Source organism: Chelonia mydas, chromosome 8 (assembly GCF_015237465.2).
Source record: "Chelonia mydas isolate rCheMyd1 chromosome 8, rCheMyd1.pri.v2, whole genome shotgun sequence".
In the NCBI taxonomy this organism is placed as follows: Eukaryota; Metazoa; Chordata; order Testudines; family Cheloniidae; genus Chelonia; species Chelonia mydas.
The window spans coordinates 76700716-76719866 of NC_057854.1; the positions used below are offsets into that span (position 1 = coordinate 76700716).

At 43.6% G+C, this 19151-nt stretch overlaps 1 protein-coding gene across 1 annotated transcript in view; it reads right to left on the reverse strand.

Annotated features, from left to right (window-relative positions):
* Nucleotides 1-18896, reverse strand: part of LOC102934954 (calcium-activated chloride channel regulator 1-like) — a 32894-nt gene extending 13998 nt beyond the window's left edge. Inside the window, exons 1-9 of the mRNA XM_037907939.2 lie at nucleotides 18747-18896; nucleotides 17890-18030; nucleotides 17265-17415; nucleotides 15502-15619; nucleotides 12767-12944; nucleotides 6250-6477; nucleotides 2784-3008; nucleotides 1670-1847; nucleotides 63-169 (exon numbers count right to left, since the gene is read on the reverse strand). Of these exons, the coding sequence (XP_037763867.1) occupies nucleotides 63-169; nucleotides 1670-1847; nucleotides 2784-3008; nucleotides 6250-6477; nucleotides 12767-12944; nucleotides 15502-15619; nucleotides 17265-17415; nucleotides 17890-18030; nucleotides 18747-18896 (1476 nt within the window). The remainder of the gene's footprint in view (nucleotides 1-62; nucleotides 170-1669; nucleotides 1848-2783; nucleotides 3009-6249; nucleotides 6478-12766; nucleotides 12945-15501; nucleotides 15620-17264; nucleotides 17416-17889; nucleotides 18031-18746) is intronic.
* Nucleotides 18897-19151: the final 255 nt, after the last annotated feature.

Here is a 19151-nt window from a genome sequence, read left to right on the forward strand (position 1 = left end):
CTCTTAATTGACCAGTAACTGATTAATAATGTGAAAAAACAAACAAAATTTGAAACTCAGACCTGAATAGACTGTTCAGCAGTATTTCCACTTCCTGATGAAATTCCACTGAATGCATCAATTAGGCCATTGGAATCAACTGTATCTGTGGCAGACAACTTTAAGCCTCCTGAAATGTGATTGTTAAAATAATCACAATAGTCATTTACTGTAAAACAGTAGGTTTTTGTTATGTGCCTTATGTTTGTTTAGCTGTTGCTATAGAGCACAGTGTTAGTTTGATAAATTAAATTTTGATCTTTTATTATCCTTTATTCATGGGGCAGTGCAGGGAGGAACCGCTGGGTGGTGGGGAATCAATTAATACAAACACCCAGAGAGTTCCTGCAAAAAGCAAGTCTGACCTGGGAAATGATCCCATCTGTTCATTTTTTAACTCCACCTAGCTTGGTCTGACTAAGAATTGTCACCTGTAGCACTTCATCAAGTACAGTGCTCACTCACTCATGGGCTGTTCTTGGTAAGTCTGGACTCTCAGCCATGGACCTATAAAGTGCAATTCCACTCTGAAAAACACCTCTGTAAAAATGACATGGTGGAATTCCAAGACTATTGCTTCTCAGTGACTCAGATCAAATCTGCTTAGTTTACAAATATAACGTTTGGGCCTCTTTTTCATTTGTGCTGAGCACCCATAATGCCAATGGGAACTTCTGGTGCTCAGTGTCTTTGGAAATCTGGCCATTTATTTAAAACAGTAAGCACTGCCCGCTGAGACTGGGCTCTGAAAGACCAGCTGCATTCTTTCTGGCTCATACAATCACTTAACACTAAAGATTCTGTGATCAGAACACAGTGAACTATTATAGTTATAGTACACAAACCAGAACAGAATTCAGGTTGTTCTTCCACAGCCATGTTGGCTGTACAGTGCTAACAAGAGTAAAAAGCAGTACAATCTTATTTAAGTCCCTAAAGCAAGAAAATGTGACTCTGAATACACAAAATGAGCATCTCTGTTGACTAAGAAGGTGCAATGTATACATGGTCACTATTCAGAGTAAAGCTACATTCTAAATCAACACATGGAATTCCCATTGGTAGTTGCCCTGTACTGCAGCCTCACCCTGCACCCATTTGGCTTTCTTTAAAATGGCTGAAGGTAAAAGTAACAGTGCAGCTCCAACTCAAAAATCCAAAGCAGACCTGACTGAGCCTCCTAGTTGCAAGTGTAGAGCCTGTGGTTGCTGACTCCTCAGCTAGAGCCCTCTAGCTGTGACTATTTGTGAGTTGATAATTGTTTAACTATTTAGGACATTAATAGATTTGCATATTACTGTTAAGTAAACCTCAGAAATAAAATGTTAATCACTTAAACAGGAGCTTATCTTTTTGTTTAGAGGAACATCCAATAACATAATTATCAAACCTTGCTATTTAGCAGGGTGTTATCAGGATACAGTTTTTTTAAAGCAAGAACAGATAAAGATAAACAATTGCTCCCAATATTGTTGTGTTTATTCAGCTGAAAATAAACATTCTGTAACTATGACTGGAATTAGCTGACCTTATTTTCTTTTCATATTACAAGCTGTAAACCACTCTAGTTTTACATTTCATGCTTAAGGTGTGCATGCCAACAGTAGGATTAGTTTATAAACTTACTTACCTGTCATGTCTGAAAATTGTTCTAGTTGTGGAGCAGCACTTGGCCCTAAGGCAATGGTGTGAATGATTGATCCACTGTTTTCTACCTCCGTAAGGCAACTGCTCATACCTGAATCCTCTCCATCAGTCAGCAGTACAATTTCAGAACCATCGAGATTAGAGTATTTTTGTTTAATCACCTGAATTGATAAGAAAATTTCAGGTATTAGCCATAGGACTTTATTGTAAATGTTAGCTGCTATAACACAGGCAGTGTCTACATCAAGAGAAACTCTTAAAGTTCAAGTGTAAGGCAAAATCTTTTCCTTACAAGTGTGAATTGTGCTGGTGTAGGAGGCTGTGTCATGTGGCAACAGCTGAATTGAAGGCATCTGAATTACACTGCCTGTACAGGGCAGGATGGTTCAGAGGAGAGGTGTCTAAGGGTAGCACACTCCTTACAGCATTCCAAGTAGTAGTAACGTGTGTCTGCCGGCCCCCACTCCAGGTCTTGCAGCCAATGACAGCATATGCACAGGGCATGTGGAAGCCTGTCCATGCCCATTGAAACTATGGAAAACTATCTTTAATACAGTTCTGTTCTGGAAAGTAACTTGAGAAATCATGGAGCATGAAGGTGCCATTTTACATAACCCCTTTTCAGAATAAAACCATGCTTAAACCAATGTTAAAATAAACAAAATTTGGATTTTCTATATGAGAAGTTATATGATTTTGATCTTCTGCACAATTCCTTGAGATTCCGGCAAAGCATTCTTGTAAGATTTTCTCAAAGCAATCTTATTTTTTTGCTAGTATAAATATAACAGGGCCCTGTTAATTTCTCAGGTCAATAGGAGCAGTTTCAGGGCCTAACTTGATTGAGCTTCCTAAGCCTCTCACTATAAAACACATTTTAGAAACCTCTAATTGTTCTTGTAGCCGTCTTTCTGAACCCTTCCAGTTTCCCCATCCCCTTTGAAATGTGGATACCAGAGTCAGTATTCCAGTAATGATCTCAGTACTGCTGTACACAGAGGTGATATCACCTCCCTACTCCTACTCACTATTCTCCTCCTAATTCCATTTCATTATCACTGCATTCCAGGATACATTCCCCCCAAGTTCTCCTTCACCTTAAATCCTTCGCGTACTCCTTCGCAGATGTTAGTTCCTCCACCAGCTGATGTAGGCAGGTATGTGATAAGATTCTGGCGTACATTATCACTGACTATTTGTTGTAGATTACTTTTAATTTGTGCTGTAGAATGGAATGTGACAATTCCAACCCAGGAACCCATTTCGATAATCTGTAGCAGGAATATCTCCGCAGCTTGGTAAAGACGGTTAATGCGGTTATTCTGCAGGTGAAGAAAGGGACATACTTAGAACTATCAAGGCTTTTCAAGAGAGATCGCAAAAAGCAAGAATACAGCAATTACTAATGTTGTTCAGTTTGTACTGATAAATGGGAATGTACCTGCCATAGAGTAAATGAGAGATTTGAGGGGAAAATATAGAAAATTAGACAGATACCCAATATCTGGGTACCCCAAACTACCTTACATATCATCCCCCGGCATATTCTTTCCAGACCAGTGGAGATGTACACTATGTTCTGCTTTCATGGAAGGGTATCTGCATATTGAAACATCTAAGAGATATATAACTGTGTCAGCCAAACAGCATTCTAATAATGTGATGATATTCCTCACAAATACGGGTTTTTCTTTCACATTGTTTAGATAAAATTGCTGCAGCCTCAGAGAACAGTACTCAACCTACCTATGAATTAGGATAGCCCCTCTATTTCACAGTTTCCTGGCACTTTGAAAATTTGGTAATTTCAGTGAAAGAATTTATTTTAAATGTAAATATTTGAACAGATTGCTGAAAACCAGCTGAGAAAGTTTACCCTTGGATGCTTTCCTTTCTCTATAAAACTAGCTGTCATTATTCTTGATCTAGTAAAGGATACTCTTCCTCTCCTATATTAAGATTAAGCGATGGGCTGAATTATATCTTTTATCTCTGGAAATCTAGTACATGTTTGCCATTTTATGGCTTTGGGGTGAATTTGATGCTAATGACAGTAAAATGCTCATAGTACTAGTCTACATAAGCTTTTCCAATCTGAAATCTCTCCAGAAGAAGGAATGCCAGCTGTATCAAAACATTTGGTTGTGAGATGGGGATAAATAATCATTAGAGAACACCACATTCATTTTCACTTGTGATCTAGAATTTGAAGTATTATCTCTAGAGGGAAAAGGTTGGTGCATTTACATCCTGTGCCAGTCTCAGTCCCTAGTTGGGTGATTTCATAGCATGTGTCAGGCATGACAGACATTTATCACATCATAACTTCACTAGATAATTTGGGAAAATTGTCAATATGTGCTGAAGATCAGTTCCAGGAATGGACTTGTATGGTATGGCATGGCAAGCATAAGTTGTGTTGGGAGAGCAGTACAGGGGAAGCTTACACAGGGTATAACTGCCCTGTACCTGCTTTCAGACAGTGTTTAGTACTTTACTTTCAAGAGCTCTGAATTCCATTCTGCTCAACTGTAGCTTATCACAGAATACATCACTTATTTGAAATCCATATCTTTCTTTGTCCCAAAGAAAATTAAATTATGATTTGATATTGAGAAATACTGAATTACAAAACTGAAAGCCTATAAAACATTATATAGTACCCTGTAGGCCACAGAAATACGCTATATGCCATTTTAAACATCTTCCTGTGCATTTTCATTGAATTCATTATTGTGGGTTTGTGTCAAATATTTTAAGAGACACTCACAACCTGTTTAAGCCCCATAAATTATCTTTCTGAGAAAGAAGATGGATACCATACACCATCCTTTGCAAATTCCATACCATAAGCCTAAGATTTTTTTATCAAAACTTCATCATTAGGCTCCTCAGTGGAGTTGTGTTGATTGTTGAACTGAAGACCTAAAATATTAGTATTTTAAAGAAAGCTATAGTAGAACTCTTATTTATACCATATAATAATATATATGGAGTACATGATAGTGTGATATAGCATGAACTGGGGATTCTAATGTTGTTCCTTGATGATGAAATTTTGAGTGACTATATTTGGTATGACAGAAAAAAGCATTTTTAGAATGTTTTAGAGAGGTTTTAATTTTTTTATATTGGGACTACTTTGTATCCCTCCATCTGTAAAGCCAGGTGCCTTTGTTATCATTATTCAACCCACAGAGGGCTCATAAAGACTTCCAAAAATTACAGAAGTTTTTTTCCAGACATAAAGATGCCACCATTTTAAAGCGAGATATCTGGGGCCTCTCCAGGGCACAAAAGGATGTTGTGCCTCCCACAGGGAAGCTGAGGATCTTCTCTTCCCAGAGATATACCGGTGGGAAGGTCCTATTTCTAGCCCTGAAGGTTTGAGATATATCAAACTTGAAAGTTGTAACATATTTGAGAACAGGTTTCAGAGTAACAGCCGTGTTAGTCTGTATTCGCAAAAAGAAAAGGAGGACTTGTGGCACCTTAGAGACTAACCAATTTATTTGAGCATAAGTTTTCGTGAGCTACAGCTCTTCATCAGATGCAGCGAGCTGTAGCTCACAAAAACTTATGCTCAAATAAATTGGTTAGTCTCTAAGGTGCCACAAGTACTCCTTTTCTTTATATTTGAGAACAGACGTTGTCACTAGCTCAGGATTGAATGTTTGAAACAAATACATTAGGGATGAGGAAATTCTGTATATTAGGGAAAGAATACATCAGAGGTTCATATAAAAAATAGCTCTTGGAAGCTGGGTAGTGGTTTGGAATGTAAGAATAAAACCTGGGGGGATGGATTTATGGGCAGAAGGCAGGTGAAGCTTGAAAAGTTACAGGATAAACTGCAAAAAATGTGGCAAACTTATCATATGACTCTCACTTCTACATGCTATTTATACATATGAACACACCTTATTCAGGGAGGTTATATTGGATTTACTTTAAGAATGATAAATTTGAGGCCCTAAACAGATTGAGAGTCTCTTTAAAGACTCATATCACCTGAAGCAGCCTTTACAAGAAGAGAATTGTGTTAAGTTTAAATTAAAAAAAAAAGCCACACCCTGGTTAATCCAGCATCACTTTATGACAACCCAAATTTTTGACTCATTAGGATGAATGATTATGAGGAAAGGTATTTCATTTTTATTTTGCTATACACAATGACATATATTGATTTATAAAATAATTTGAGAGAGTCACATATGAATAATATCATGAAACTTCCATCTATGATATATTTTCTGTTTTGGGGAAGTACAGTGGTTCTGTCATTCTGGATCTGAAACTAAAAAGAGGAGCGCAAGTTATCTTTTGTAAAGAAAAAGAGACCAAGTCTGGCATATCATTTTTAGGAATTTGATGAGTTTCCTTTTAGCAATCCCTAAATATGTATAATGGGAGAAATAGTGGCCTCAGTTTTTTCTTAAAGAATAAAGGATGGTTACTGAAATATTGACAAAAGAAAATATTGTCATATATATACACCACATTATTTTATAACTGCCTCTAAGCAGTTTTGCTAAAAATAAGAACTTATATGTTTATTCTTACCCAAGTCATGCTCCCAGAAATATCAAGTACTAGACAGACGACTCTGTCTTTGGTCTGCAGCAATGAGAAGGAGGTCTCAAATGGAGGACTTGCGCTATTTATTTGAGAGGTGTTATTGAAGTCAGGAGAGTTCATAATTACTTCCCAGGTGCTGTGGTAGTTGCACATTTTGTTCTGCATATTTGTAGCCCTTTCATTATGAGTACTTCGATCACAGAACTCAACCACCTAAAAAAAGCCAATTGGTAGAAAAGAAAAATTATTGAAAAAAGCAAGTGAACACATGTAGTAGCAAATCCCAGTTTACTATTTTTCCATTGCTCACCACAACCACAAATACAGAAATTCTTTGCCTGCTCTAAGGGCTATAGAGAATAAAATCCTTCTATGTCCTGGACCTTGGAAGAAGTCATCAAAGAAGAGTGTTCCCCAAGAATCTGTCTCAGGGGTTACACAGGTATGCCCACACTGCAATCAGAGGTATGAGTGAAGCTCAGACAGGCATACACATGCTGTCTTTAATCCAGCTAGTGTGTCTATTGATAGCAGTAAAAATGTGGCAGCACGGGCTGTACAAACCCACCCAGAACCCTGGATATATACTTCACATTGCTAGCCTGCACCAGTGTCCATGCCACAATGTCTTCGCTGCTATTTTTAGCCTCACTAGCTAGATTAAAGCTAGCACCAATATGCGTACCTGAGCTTCCATCATACCTCTGACTGCAGTGTAGACATACCTGTATTTAATCACTGTTTTTAAGGATGCCCTGGCAAATCAGACATCATCAGTAAAGTTCACAGTTATGTAGATACCATGGAGTCTCAGAGCATTGATACATAAGGCTCTAACTCACCTGGGACACAACGCACTCTGCCAGGGGAAAATCATGCACAAGGGGGAAAAAATTTCAAAGCAAAAACCCTCTGATCTTCCAGGCTGGCAGGAATACTTTTAAAGAGGATGAACAGCTCGCTGTGTCTGTTCCCCATTGCTATTCCTAGCAGGGCAGAATTCAACCCATAAAATATTTTCAAAGCTTCAGAAGTAAGGTGCAGCGTGCCTCTAGCACGTTGCTGAGCACACTCAATATCCATACATTTTAGTGGGAGTTTAGCACATCACAGGATTAGACTGTCACAAAGGAATAAACCTTCTCAATGTTGTAACAGAAAATGCCCCACCTGGGTAACTTTGTTATCTGACCCAAAAGGGAGCAAATGTTTCCACAATGTCAGGGTATTTCCATACACCTGTGATGGAACAGATAGGCCCCACACTGGCAATGAAAGGCTTAATGAGAACCTATGGACCCAGTTGGCCCCACCCTACTACACCAGCAGCAAATGTCAGGCATGGAGAGAGGAGATAAAAGGAAACTTAGCTAAACTCAGGGCTGCCCAGGAAGGAGAGCAGAACTCCGCTTCTCCAGAGAGAAGCCTGGTTGCAGATCAGAGTCTGAGCCAGCTTGCTGGCCTGACAAGCTCCTGTTAGAAGGGACAACCAGATCCTGGGGGATCAGCAGAAGCAAGAACTGTTTGGAGACAACCCTTGAATAGAAAGGCTGGGTCCCACATAAGTTTCATTGGACAACTCTGTTTTGAGTTGTATTTTCTCTTGTTTTAGGATCATAGTATACCAGGGTTGGAAGGGACCTCAGGAGATCATCTACTCTAACCCCCTGCTCAAAGCAGGACCAATCCCCAATTTTTGCCCCAGATCCCAAACAGCCCCCTCAAGGATTGAACTCACAACCCTGGGTTTAGCAGGCCAATGCTCAAACCACTGAGCTATCCCTCCCCCCTGATTCCTGTGGAAGGGGCAGGACTCAAGTGAGCCTTGGCCGGAGGGCAAAAGCAATACTACTTTGGACCTCGTAGACATAGCAAAATATCATTCGAGACCTGCAGCTGGATGAATCATACCCTGAAAGGCCACAAGGGGGCACTACAGAGGCAGCCCATTCAGAACAAACTTGGGGAAGAATGCAGACACAGATCTAGCACCGGGGGAAAGGGAAAAGGTCAGGACATTTAAAAAAAACAAAAAAACCCACACACATAAGGAAGAGACTCCCCAACAGTATGGACATGGAGCAATTACTGAAATCAACGGTGGAGCAAAACACCCACCAACACCAGCAGCAACAGCAGATCCTACAGCAACTGGCCACTCAGTAGCAGCAACTGACTTGAGACTTAGCTGCTCAGCAGCAATAGCAACAAAGGTTGGTGCAGCAGGGCATTCATTACCTGACTGCAGCCTCCCACAGTGGCCAAGCTTCTGCCATGGGTCTGGTGGACATGGACCTGGCCTTGGCCTGGTACCAGTCAGACTCATGAAGATGGGGACTTAAGATGATCCAGTGACTTTTCTTGAAATTTTTCAATGGGTGGCAGTGGCAGCACGGTGGCTGCCAGAGCACTGAGCAGTCTTACCCATCACCTACTTGACCAGGACAGAACCACAGGCTGCCTATTGTGGGCTAGACCCAGCGACAGCATGGGATTATGCCTCCAATAGCAAGGTTTATGTCTGTGGCAAGGTGGCCATTTTAAACTCATTGGATATCTCTGCATGGTGGCACAGAAACTACAGGACTTGTGCTGGTGGTGTGGGGTCGGTGGGGGAGCTCGCAGGGCAGGGGACCGATAACAAGGTCTGGAGGGTCTGGGGCGGGCGGGGAGCACCCTACCGCAGGACCCGCTTAAGGAAAAACCGAGAGGCGGGTGATAAGATACACCTCCTGGAGTACACGCTGGAGAGTATGAGGGGTGGAGAGCCCCATGCGCTGGCCAAGTGCCAGGGGATCCACCCAGTCCCCCCGGTCATAGTCCAAAAGGACCAACCTTTGGCGCACCAAGTGGGACTCCGCCTCCTGCACACCAAGTTAGGGGGTTGTGTAGCAGGGCCTCTGTGAGGAGATCTGCCGGTGGCCGCCACTGACCTGGTCACCGAAACCAGCTTCCAGGTCTGGAGGAAACCCTGGTAGAAGTCTAGCGGAAGACCCATTGGATGCAGATAAAAGTGCTGTCAGTCACATTGGAGCCCTCAGATGTGGTGAAGGAAGGCGTGCACCAACGTGCTCCATGCTGAACTAACTGCAGCATAAAGGAGTCTATGCAGGGCCTGGAGGTGGAGGAGATTGACCTGACTGTAAAGGAAGAACAGGTTCTGTCCTTCCCCCTCCAGGGGAAGACTCAAACCCCCCACAGAGACACAGAGCAGTCCTGGCCAAAAGAATTCCAGAGCTAACCTCTGGAGCCGGGCCAGGATATCCCGGGCCGGGTTCAGGATGTTGAGCCGGTGCCAGAGCATGGACAGTACCGGCTGGTGGAGCACCAGTGCCCTCCCTGATAGGGAAAGGCACTGGAGCAGTCCTGTCCACCTCCTCAGCCGCTCAGCCACTCTGCCCTTCAAATCTTGCTAGTTCTCTAGCGGAGAGGGATGGGTGGCGGCAAGATAAATGCCCAGATAGAGCAGCGTCCCCACGCTCCACCGAATAACCTGAATCACGGGTGGGAGGGAACTCGCTACCATCTGTCTCTGACCACCAGGCCAGAGCTCTTGACCCAGTTGACTGGAGTGGAGAAGGCCACCGAGTAGATAGCCTGGCGGGTCTCCAACCTGCGACAGGTCAGTCAGGTCCTGGACCATGAGGAGTATGTCATCAGCATACGCTGACAGGACCACCTGCAACTCTGGCTCACAGAGCACCCACGCTGTTAACCTTCTACAGAGGAGACAGAGGAAGAGCTCAATGGCCAGAGTGTACAGCTGGCCTGACAGTGGACATCCTTGACACACCCCTTGCCCAAAGCTGACAGGTTTGGTCAGAGTCCAGTTGAGCCTGACCAAACACTCCACAGAGGCATACAGGACCTGGAGAAAACCCACAAACTGGGGCCTGAAGCCAAATGCCCACAGATGTCCTGGAGATAACCGTGTTCCACCCTGTCAAACACCTTCTCCTGGTCAAGGGACAGGACGGCAAACGACAGACCATCCCTACACCTTCCCTCAAGGAGGTCCCAGACCAGATAAAGATTGTTGAAGATAGCATTGCCTGGGATGGGGCAGGTCTGGTGGGGTGGACCACATCCACCAGCACGGACCCCAACCGCAAAAAGATGGCCTTTGCTATGACCTTGTAGTCCATGATGAGAACCAAGACGGGACACCAATTCCAAAGGTCACAGAGGTCTCTCTTCTTGGGTAGCAAGATGAGTTCAGCTTGCCTGCACAACAGGAGAGTCACCCCACTTCCAAAGGACTCAGCCCAGATGATGGCAAGGTCTGGACTGAGGACGTCCCAGAACACGCGGTAGAACTCCACAGTCAGCCCGTCCATATCTGGAGATTTATTAGTGAGCATCTGATGGAGGGCTTCTGAGAACTTGGTCAGAGTGAGAGGCAGCTCCAGCCGGTCCTGGTCACCTGCGCTGACTGTCAGGACTCCATCCCAGAGAACCCTGCAGGCATCGGTGTCGGTCGGACCAGGGAGAATAGGCTGGAATAGAAGGTCTTGGCCCTCACATGCATCTCCACCAGATCCGTGAGGGAGTGCCATCCTTTGCCAACAGGTGACATGCTTCTTAGCCCCCCTTCTTTTTCTCCAGGGCGTAGAAGAAGTGGGACCTGCAATCCTTCTCCCAAAGTAAATGGATGTGGGATCGAACAAAGGCACCCTGAGCCCAATGGTCTTCAAGGGCCTGAGGGAACCAACAGCTGAGCCAGTGCTTTGGACACAAACACCAATTAATTCCCTCCCCCCACCCCAGGGTGGACTGACAGGGCCTAATTAGTGGATTAGAATGGGCTGGGGGAGCACTAATGAGCAAATTGGCCCATTAACACAGGAGGTAGAAAAAGGCATAGGAAGGCAGTGCAGGGGTGCGAAAGGCAGACTAGCAGAGCCAAAACCAGGAAGGATCTCTGGGTGGCGAGATCCCTTCCCTTCCCTCTCCTCTCCTCAGAGAACTGAGGAGAAACTGAAACTGTAAATAATGATGGTACATGGATCGGTAAGGGTGTGGGAAGAACAAATGCAAATAAACGGCACTGGGGTGTTTGACAGCTTAAGGTCCCTGAGTCTCTGAAGACAGAGAGAAGACAGGATCAGGACATTGCCCTGTCAGAATGTCAATCTCTTAAAGCCATAGAAAGCTGGGGAAGGCCTATCTGTAGGTCATGTGAACCTTCTGCTAGGTGGTGTTAGCAGCAACAAGGGCCAGGTTCAATATCTGAGATAGAGAGCAGCTGAGGAGTGCATAGTCAGGTTCCAAGGCAGAGTCAGTACCAAGGGTCACAGTCCGAGTCACATTTTGGGGTCCAAATCGGAAGGTAAAGTCCCAATCAAGCTGAGATTGGAGCAGGGAGAAGTCATGGCAGCTACAGAGAAGCCATGCTGTTCCCTGGACACTTCCTGGAATGCCCCTTAGATTTATATAGGGTGGGGAGCCAACCAGAAGTCATGGGGCTGCTGTCTGTCAGACCCCTGAAGGTGGGACTTCCCATGGTCTGTGTCCACAACAGGTCATGGGCAGTGCCTGGCAGGATACGACTACCAGTTTGTAGCAGGGTTCTCATCTATTGTTGCCTTTCTCAATAATCTGCTTAAGAACAGCAGCCTGAGAAAGAGCCGTTGGACGGAAACCTGTGAGAAGGTCTTTCAGCAACAAAAGGCTCACCTTTGTACAGAGCCCATTTTATACAGCCAAGAAATTCCTCCTACACACTGATGCTTCTGAAGCTGGATTGGGGGTTGTCTTCTCCCAAGTGGTTGATGGTGAGGAACATCCCATTCTGAGTTACAAATTGTTCCCAAGAGGGGCCTACTCCATTATAGAAAAAGAAGACTTAGCTGTGAAATGGGCCAGGGAGGCACTCCAATATTACCTTCTTGGCAATTAATTCACCCTGGTCATGGATCGTGCATCTCAACGGTGATTCCATGCCATGAAGGACATCAACCCCCAACTCATGGTGATACCTCTCTCTCCAGACCTTCTCCTTCTGTGTCCGGCATAGGACTGGGTTGCTCACTGAAATACAGACTTTTTCTCTCAGTAGAGGAGAGCTTCAGGGCAAAGCAGTGACCTAAGTAAGATCCTTTTTGTGTGTGTGCACGCGCACGCAGGATGGGTGGGTGATGAGGCAAATAGGCCTGGCAATGACAAGGTTAATGAAAGCCTGTGGATCCACCTCACAATACTTCAGCAAATGCTGGGCATGGGAAGGGAAGGACTGGAAATGTTGCTTGGAAAGCAGAGGGGAAGTTTTTTGGGCAGAGTCATGGGTTGAAAAAGGCTTGGAACTGTGAACAAAGAAAGTACCTCCTGTTGTTTGATTCCTGTTATCTTCAGAGTAACAGGACTTTATGTATATTCTTTGTAAACAAACCGGATTGCATCAAAGAAATACTTTACTACATATCAGTTTCTCCTAATGGAAACAACCTACAAGACTCCAAATATTGGCTATCCAATTGGGTGAAAAAGCAATAACAATACTTACAGAAGGGAGGCTTTGCATGTACATTATAGATGCTAGGGCATTTTGTGTTTTATCTGGTACAAATTTACATCCAGCTTCATACAGCTTTGTCTGTTGATCATATTTGCATTCTCTTGTCATGCAGCTGTTTCCCGTGCAGCTTTGGACGATGTATTTACCAGTGACATCACCTGAACATCTGAAGGAAGATGAGATAGAAAGAGGCTTAGCTAACAAGCCACATATAATCAACAAATAAGAATCTGTTATTTATTATTTGAATCATTGTAGGCCCAAAGCCTCTAAACATGATTGGCATTAGTTAGACACCATGGGCAGTGGGTGAACCACGGTCTTGGGGAGGCTAGCTAGCTCCTGGGCCACCCCGCCTTTTCTGCCTGGGGCCCCACCCCTCCTGCTCACCTTCCCCCTCTGGAGTGCAGAGGTTCCCCCCCTCCCACCAGCCCCGGGCTGCTCGAGCGCCTCTCCCTGCCAGTCCTGGAGCGCCCGGTGGGCAGGCAGGCAGCGCAGCCCCTAGCCCCAGAGTGGCAGGCAATCAGGCGAGTAGGCAGCTGAGCACGGCCCCCCAGCACGGTGGGTGGGCAGCGCGCCTTCCCCTCCCAGAGCGCCAGGTGGGCGGGCGACATGAGTACCGGCTCCAGCCGCCTGGAGTCCCTGGCTGCAGGCCAGCCCCCACCAGCCCCAGGGCAAGAGTGGGAGATCCGGAGGCTCCCACCCAAGGTGGAGGCGGAAACAGCCCCCCGCCTGTGTCACAGGCCCCCCGCCCAGGGCAGGTGGAGGGTCCCAGACTCCTCACAGCTGCCTGCGCAGCTCTCCCTGACCCGGCTCCGGCCGGGGAGTGGGGCTTCAGAGCTGCAGCTTGGCCATTATAAGAGCCGGATGGGCAAGTGGAAGGTCCGTGGTTCCTCTTAGCTGCCTGCGCAGCTCTTACCATGGCTAGGCTGCAACTCTGAGGCCCCCCCGGCCACAGCCGGGCTGGGGAGAGCTGTGTGGGCAGCTGTAGGGAGTTGATGCGGAGTCACAGACCCTCCTCCTCTCCCAGGCAGCCGAGACACGGGCTGAGGGCAGCTCTCAGCCTCCCCCGCACCCTGGGCAGGTCTGCCATGGCTTCCCACAGCTGCCTGGTCTCCCCGGCTGGACTCCATGCTGGCCTGGACGGGGGTGGGGCTTGAGGGGGGAAGAGGAGGGGAAGGGATGCAGTCCGGCCAGGCCCGTCCACTTTCAAAAAGTGGGAGGGCTATGGCCCCCAGGTCCCCCCTGGTTCCAGTACCACTGGCCCTGGGCCCCGGCTACATGAGAAGGAAGAGTCACAACAGAGCGTGGCTGGAAGCAGGAGGGGATCAGGAGGTGGGCGGGGTTATTTACAGATTGTGTGTCAAACACCATCTATGTGAAGAATAACAATGCAAGTGCCTCCACTATTCCATCAATATGCCTCAATCCAGACATGAAGGACCCTCTCCTGAGGTCAACTGGTACTACATTTTCCATGTAGTTCTAAGGCTACAGCTCACCCAAGACTCTGATCACTAAGGTACTATCTATTCCCCCGGAGTGGACTTAACTGGGAGATGGGTGCTCAATGGCTTAATTAGACACAGGGCTGATGAGAGCAATCAATCCATCAGCTGGGAGTAGTTAAGAGGCAGGAAGGAAGTGCAAGAGGGAGGATGCCAGGAGATACAGAAGCTGAGGAGATCTTTTCCTCTGCCACACCAGAGAGTGCGCTATGGGGAAGTTTACATACACTGGTATGTTGCTGCCCAAGGCTGTACTGATGAACTGATGGAAGGGTCCTAATAAATAACATACTCATGCTTATAAATCTGGAAAGTGTCCAGCCAGTTTGTGGTGGTTGAAAGGACGGAGCAGGGAGTCTCCTTCAGTCTCCTTCAGTGGTGATTGCCAATTAGAGTGCCAATTGCAGTACAGAAGTTTGGTGATGTTGATACTTGTCCATTAGGAATTGGACTGAAAACACCAATTCATTTCACAGTGGTCAACAAGTGACTGGCAGATAGTGATGAGTTTAAGGCACTACCAGACTGGTTCCAGTTCAGATCAGTGCCTGAGAGGTGAAAAGTTCTGTATCCCATTTCCAACCCTCTGAGATATCCAGTCTCACTCTATTTTTTTGTTTCTCATTGACAGAATTGTACATTTTAAAAACACCACTTAAATATGCAGAATCTAGAGAACATTATCATAAAATAGTTATAGCGCTAAAACATGGCAATAATGGGGTGTGTACTTTGACCATGTCCCTTTTTAATATTTAGATAACACTAAACATGAACTAGTAAGAATGTTTTGGAATTTCAAGGATCCCCCCCCAGAGGAACTTGAGAAAACATTCTTATTTACTACATGCTAACTGCTATTTGATAAAGCCATGGTAAATCAAAATGTAGAGAACGGTAACTCAAATCTGTAAAATTTGCACCTAAATTGCACCTATAAATTGCACCTAAATTAAAAGCTCATTTAGTGGTAAAAATGTGACGCATTACAAAATGATAGTGATAATTCAATGAGACTGATCTGTAGGCAGCAATATTGTTAGTTAAACATTATTGTGTAATCTTTTTTAATCCTATGAACAAGACTTTCAAGGATTAAAAACTTTTCGCACGGGGCTCAAAGTACAGACTGAACACAGATAACCAGTATGTGCCAAGTATCACTGAGGTATTTAAAATTTCATCAGCTGAAGATAAAATATAAAACATTGTTACCTAGTTGCTTCAACACTTCCTGTTCCAGAGTTTACAGACACATAGAAAGGTGCATCGTTATTATATTCATCAAATACTCCCCAACGAAGATGGGCCCATTCATGGACAAAAACTTTAGCTGGGGAAGAATAGGATCATTTGTGAATTCTAAATACAACACTTTAAAGTTTACTTTATATTTCCATAGATCATTTAAACAAACTGAGGCCCAATCCTACAATTGTCTCTGCTTGGACATACCCCTGTGCCCACACAGGACTCACTGTGGGATCTGGCTTTAAACCCAAATACATCACTGTTCAGATTAATCCTCCCAGAATATTAACAGACCTAAAGTAAAGATCTGTTTCCATACAGTAGCTTCTGACTATTCCAGGTATCAAGCAAGGTTTCTCATGTTACCCATGTCTTTTAAAATAATAATTCTTGGCTCTTATATAACACAAAGGAAAAGGTGTATATTAGAAAACCATACAGAAGTTAGTTTAACTTCAGTTCAGGATAAAACTAAGGATTACGTAGATAGTTGAAGGCGGATAAAGTGTAAAAGATTAGACAACCAGAATACTTTTGCAGAAAACCAAACTATCTCACCAAGACAATCTAACCCCTTTCTCGCAGGTGTTGGTAAAGCCATTGACATGGAGAATGTATATAATGTTGTCTAACTAAAGCTTTCAGCTAAAGATGGGCCAAGGAAGCAGAGCTCAGATCAGATTAAGTTTAAACCAGAATTCAAGGTTTGAGTTCAATGCTTCACCTGGCTAGAATTTGGGTTTGCATTCGATTTAACTAGAATCCAATGAATTATTCTAAGGAGATTTTTGTCCCAAACTGCCAGAAATATGATGAGAAAGACTGTTCTTGTGAGAGTTCCACCATTTTAGGCCAACAAACCTCTAAATTTTTGATCCAAGCTAATGCAGTTTCGTCTCGGATTTGAATCCAAATAACCTTGCACATTTACCAGGGTTCAGATTTGAGGGGCTGGTTTTGACCTAGCTCTATTTTAAAAGAAACACATAAATGATTGATTCTAACTTGTGTATGGAACAGAGATAAATAAATTGGACAGTATATTGGTTAAATGGACATAGGAGAAAGTCATTGTTAATGACAGGAGGTTACACTGCACAAAACTGAGAGGTCTCTTTTGGGACTTTTTTATTTGTTTATTAATAGCCTCGCATAGGCAATGCTCATGCAGCCAAAAAATGTGCTGATGAAATCAAATGGGAATATTGTTAATTCCTTGTGAATGTACACTTACAAGAAGGGTAGTTGGGCAAATGTGATTTTCAGAAGTTCCAATAAAAACCTTCACGTCCTCAGAGCAGGATCCGCTCATGGGAGTTTGGTCTATTCTAGAATCCTCTGAGACTGGTTTACCTGCGTATTCACCAGGTTACACCCACTGCAATTCTCAGATTAGTTTACTGCACTGTAATGTTAGGATATAGATTATTCCAAGTCAAAGCTATGATTTAAGAGGACAAACAACCCACATTTACTGAAAAAATATTAACCAGAATTTTCAAGAGACTGGTAATGATAGGTGTCCCCATTTCTGAGTGTTCAACTTAAGACTCATCCAGGGAGCCTGATGTTCAACACTGTGTGAAAAACCAGGCTCTTTTAAAGTTTTGCAGCTTGGGCAACCAAAAACAGAGGCATCCCAAATCACTAGTCACTTCGGAAAATCTTGGCTATTGCATATTTATAACCACAAAGGCAGAAAATTAAGGTCCAATAGATGGTGCTACCTCGTGATCCATAGATGTTATTCAAATTGTCTTTTAACAGAAAGTCGGGAGTGAAATGAATGTATCGTCCCTTTTCCCCACATCCTCCATATTGCAGCGTGTAGGGATCGTCTCCGTACTTCAAGAAAGGATTAGCCACGATAACATCTGCCTAAAAATAAAATAGCCCTTGTTTAAAGAGCAGCAGGAAATGGAGGGTGGTAGATGATTCTGTTGAATGGGCTCATCCTGCAGCTTTTACTCACGCAACACTCCCATTGATTGTTTCCCTGGGTAAGGACTGGAGGACTGAGCACTAGAGTGCAATACAAATTCTAAAAATAGCAATTTATATTCCCTCATTATTGGAAAAACTTAGGGCTCGTCTACGCAGTGGGGTAACACGCACTACCGGGGGGTATGTGTGTGTGATTTCTAAAGTGCAGCACTACATTAAAGTGCATCAGCGAACGCTTAGTGCACACCAGCAGGGTCTACAAGGACCAATTAATGAGCAACACATTAATGTGTTTTAGAAATCATACCTCCATAGTGTACATTACTCTACCTTGTAGACAAGACCCTACATCTTAAGCGTATGAACACAACATATATTTTTGATTTATAAGGGCACTCTAAGTCTTACCTTATCATATGACTCTGTCTTTATGCTTAAATACTCAGGTTTTGGCAGCCAATGCAGAGGAATTATAATTTTTACAGCCTTGAAAAAAAATCTCTGTTTTGTAGCATTGAACAAATAAGAAGAAGCCTCTTTGACCATGTCCTGGTAGGGAAAGAAAATAAAAGATTTATGAATTAAAAATTGAACAGGAGCAATTTAGACTTGCCAGGAAAGAAGAGTATATAAAGTAACACTAAGTATGTGAAGGCATAGAAAGAAACCAACCTTGGCTAAGGGAAGGGCTGGGACAGATTATTTCCCTCATGGAGCAAGGAGAAATCAAATTGTAACTCTGAAAGACTCTGGATTGCTCCTAGGACAGTACAAATATACACTGCCCCTTGCTTAGGGCTATGATAAAAACCAGAATCTATCCCTTAAAATAAAACCTGAAAGAGATCCTTCCAAACATGACATTTCTTCAAAAAAGTTACATGGGCTTGAGGTGATGGATGGTTTGGACTCTCCTGCTGGTAATAGCTCATCTTAAGTGATCACTCTCCTTACAATGTGTATGATAAACACCAATTTTTTCGTGGTCTGTGTGTATATAAATCTCCTCACTGTATTTTCCACTTTATGCATCCGATGAAGTAAGCTGTAGCTCACGAAAGCTTATGCTCAAATAAATTGGTTAGTCTCTAAGGTGCCACAAGTACTCCTTTTCTTTTTGCGAATACAGACTAACACGGCTGCTACTCTGAAACTTGACATTAATGGGAACTGGAACTGGTCTTTTAGGATTACTGCTAATCTAGAGGTAGAAATAACCTGGAAGTCTGAATATCACTGAATGACAAATATACAAATGTTCTTACCTGTATGTTTCTAATGATATTGTGATCTTCTGGTAACTCAGGGTTAATTGCAATAACAATATCCTCATAGCCACCATTTTTCAGCTGTACTGTAGAACCTTTCACCACAGGTACTAAAAATAAAAGAACCAAGCTCTTAAACACTCTCATTGTCCCGTTCCCCACAATTTTTTGTTATAAAAATGATGGCACAGCAGCACTATTTGTGCAATTACATTCACATGAAGGGTTTGTACATTTTATGGCAAGTATATATGGATCTGCTGTGTAAATCCAGGTTGCATAACTGTGTTCAATCTGATGGTGTCAGGTTATATATTAATACACTAGGGAAATTCCCAAAGACTGTAATGATCTAAATCTGAACTATTTCCGTATCTAATTGATGCATCTTGAAGTGACCAA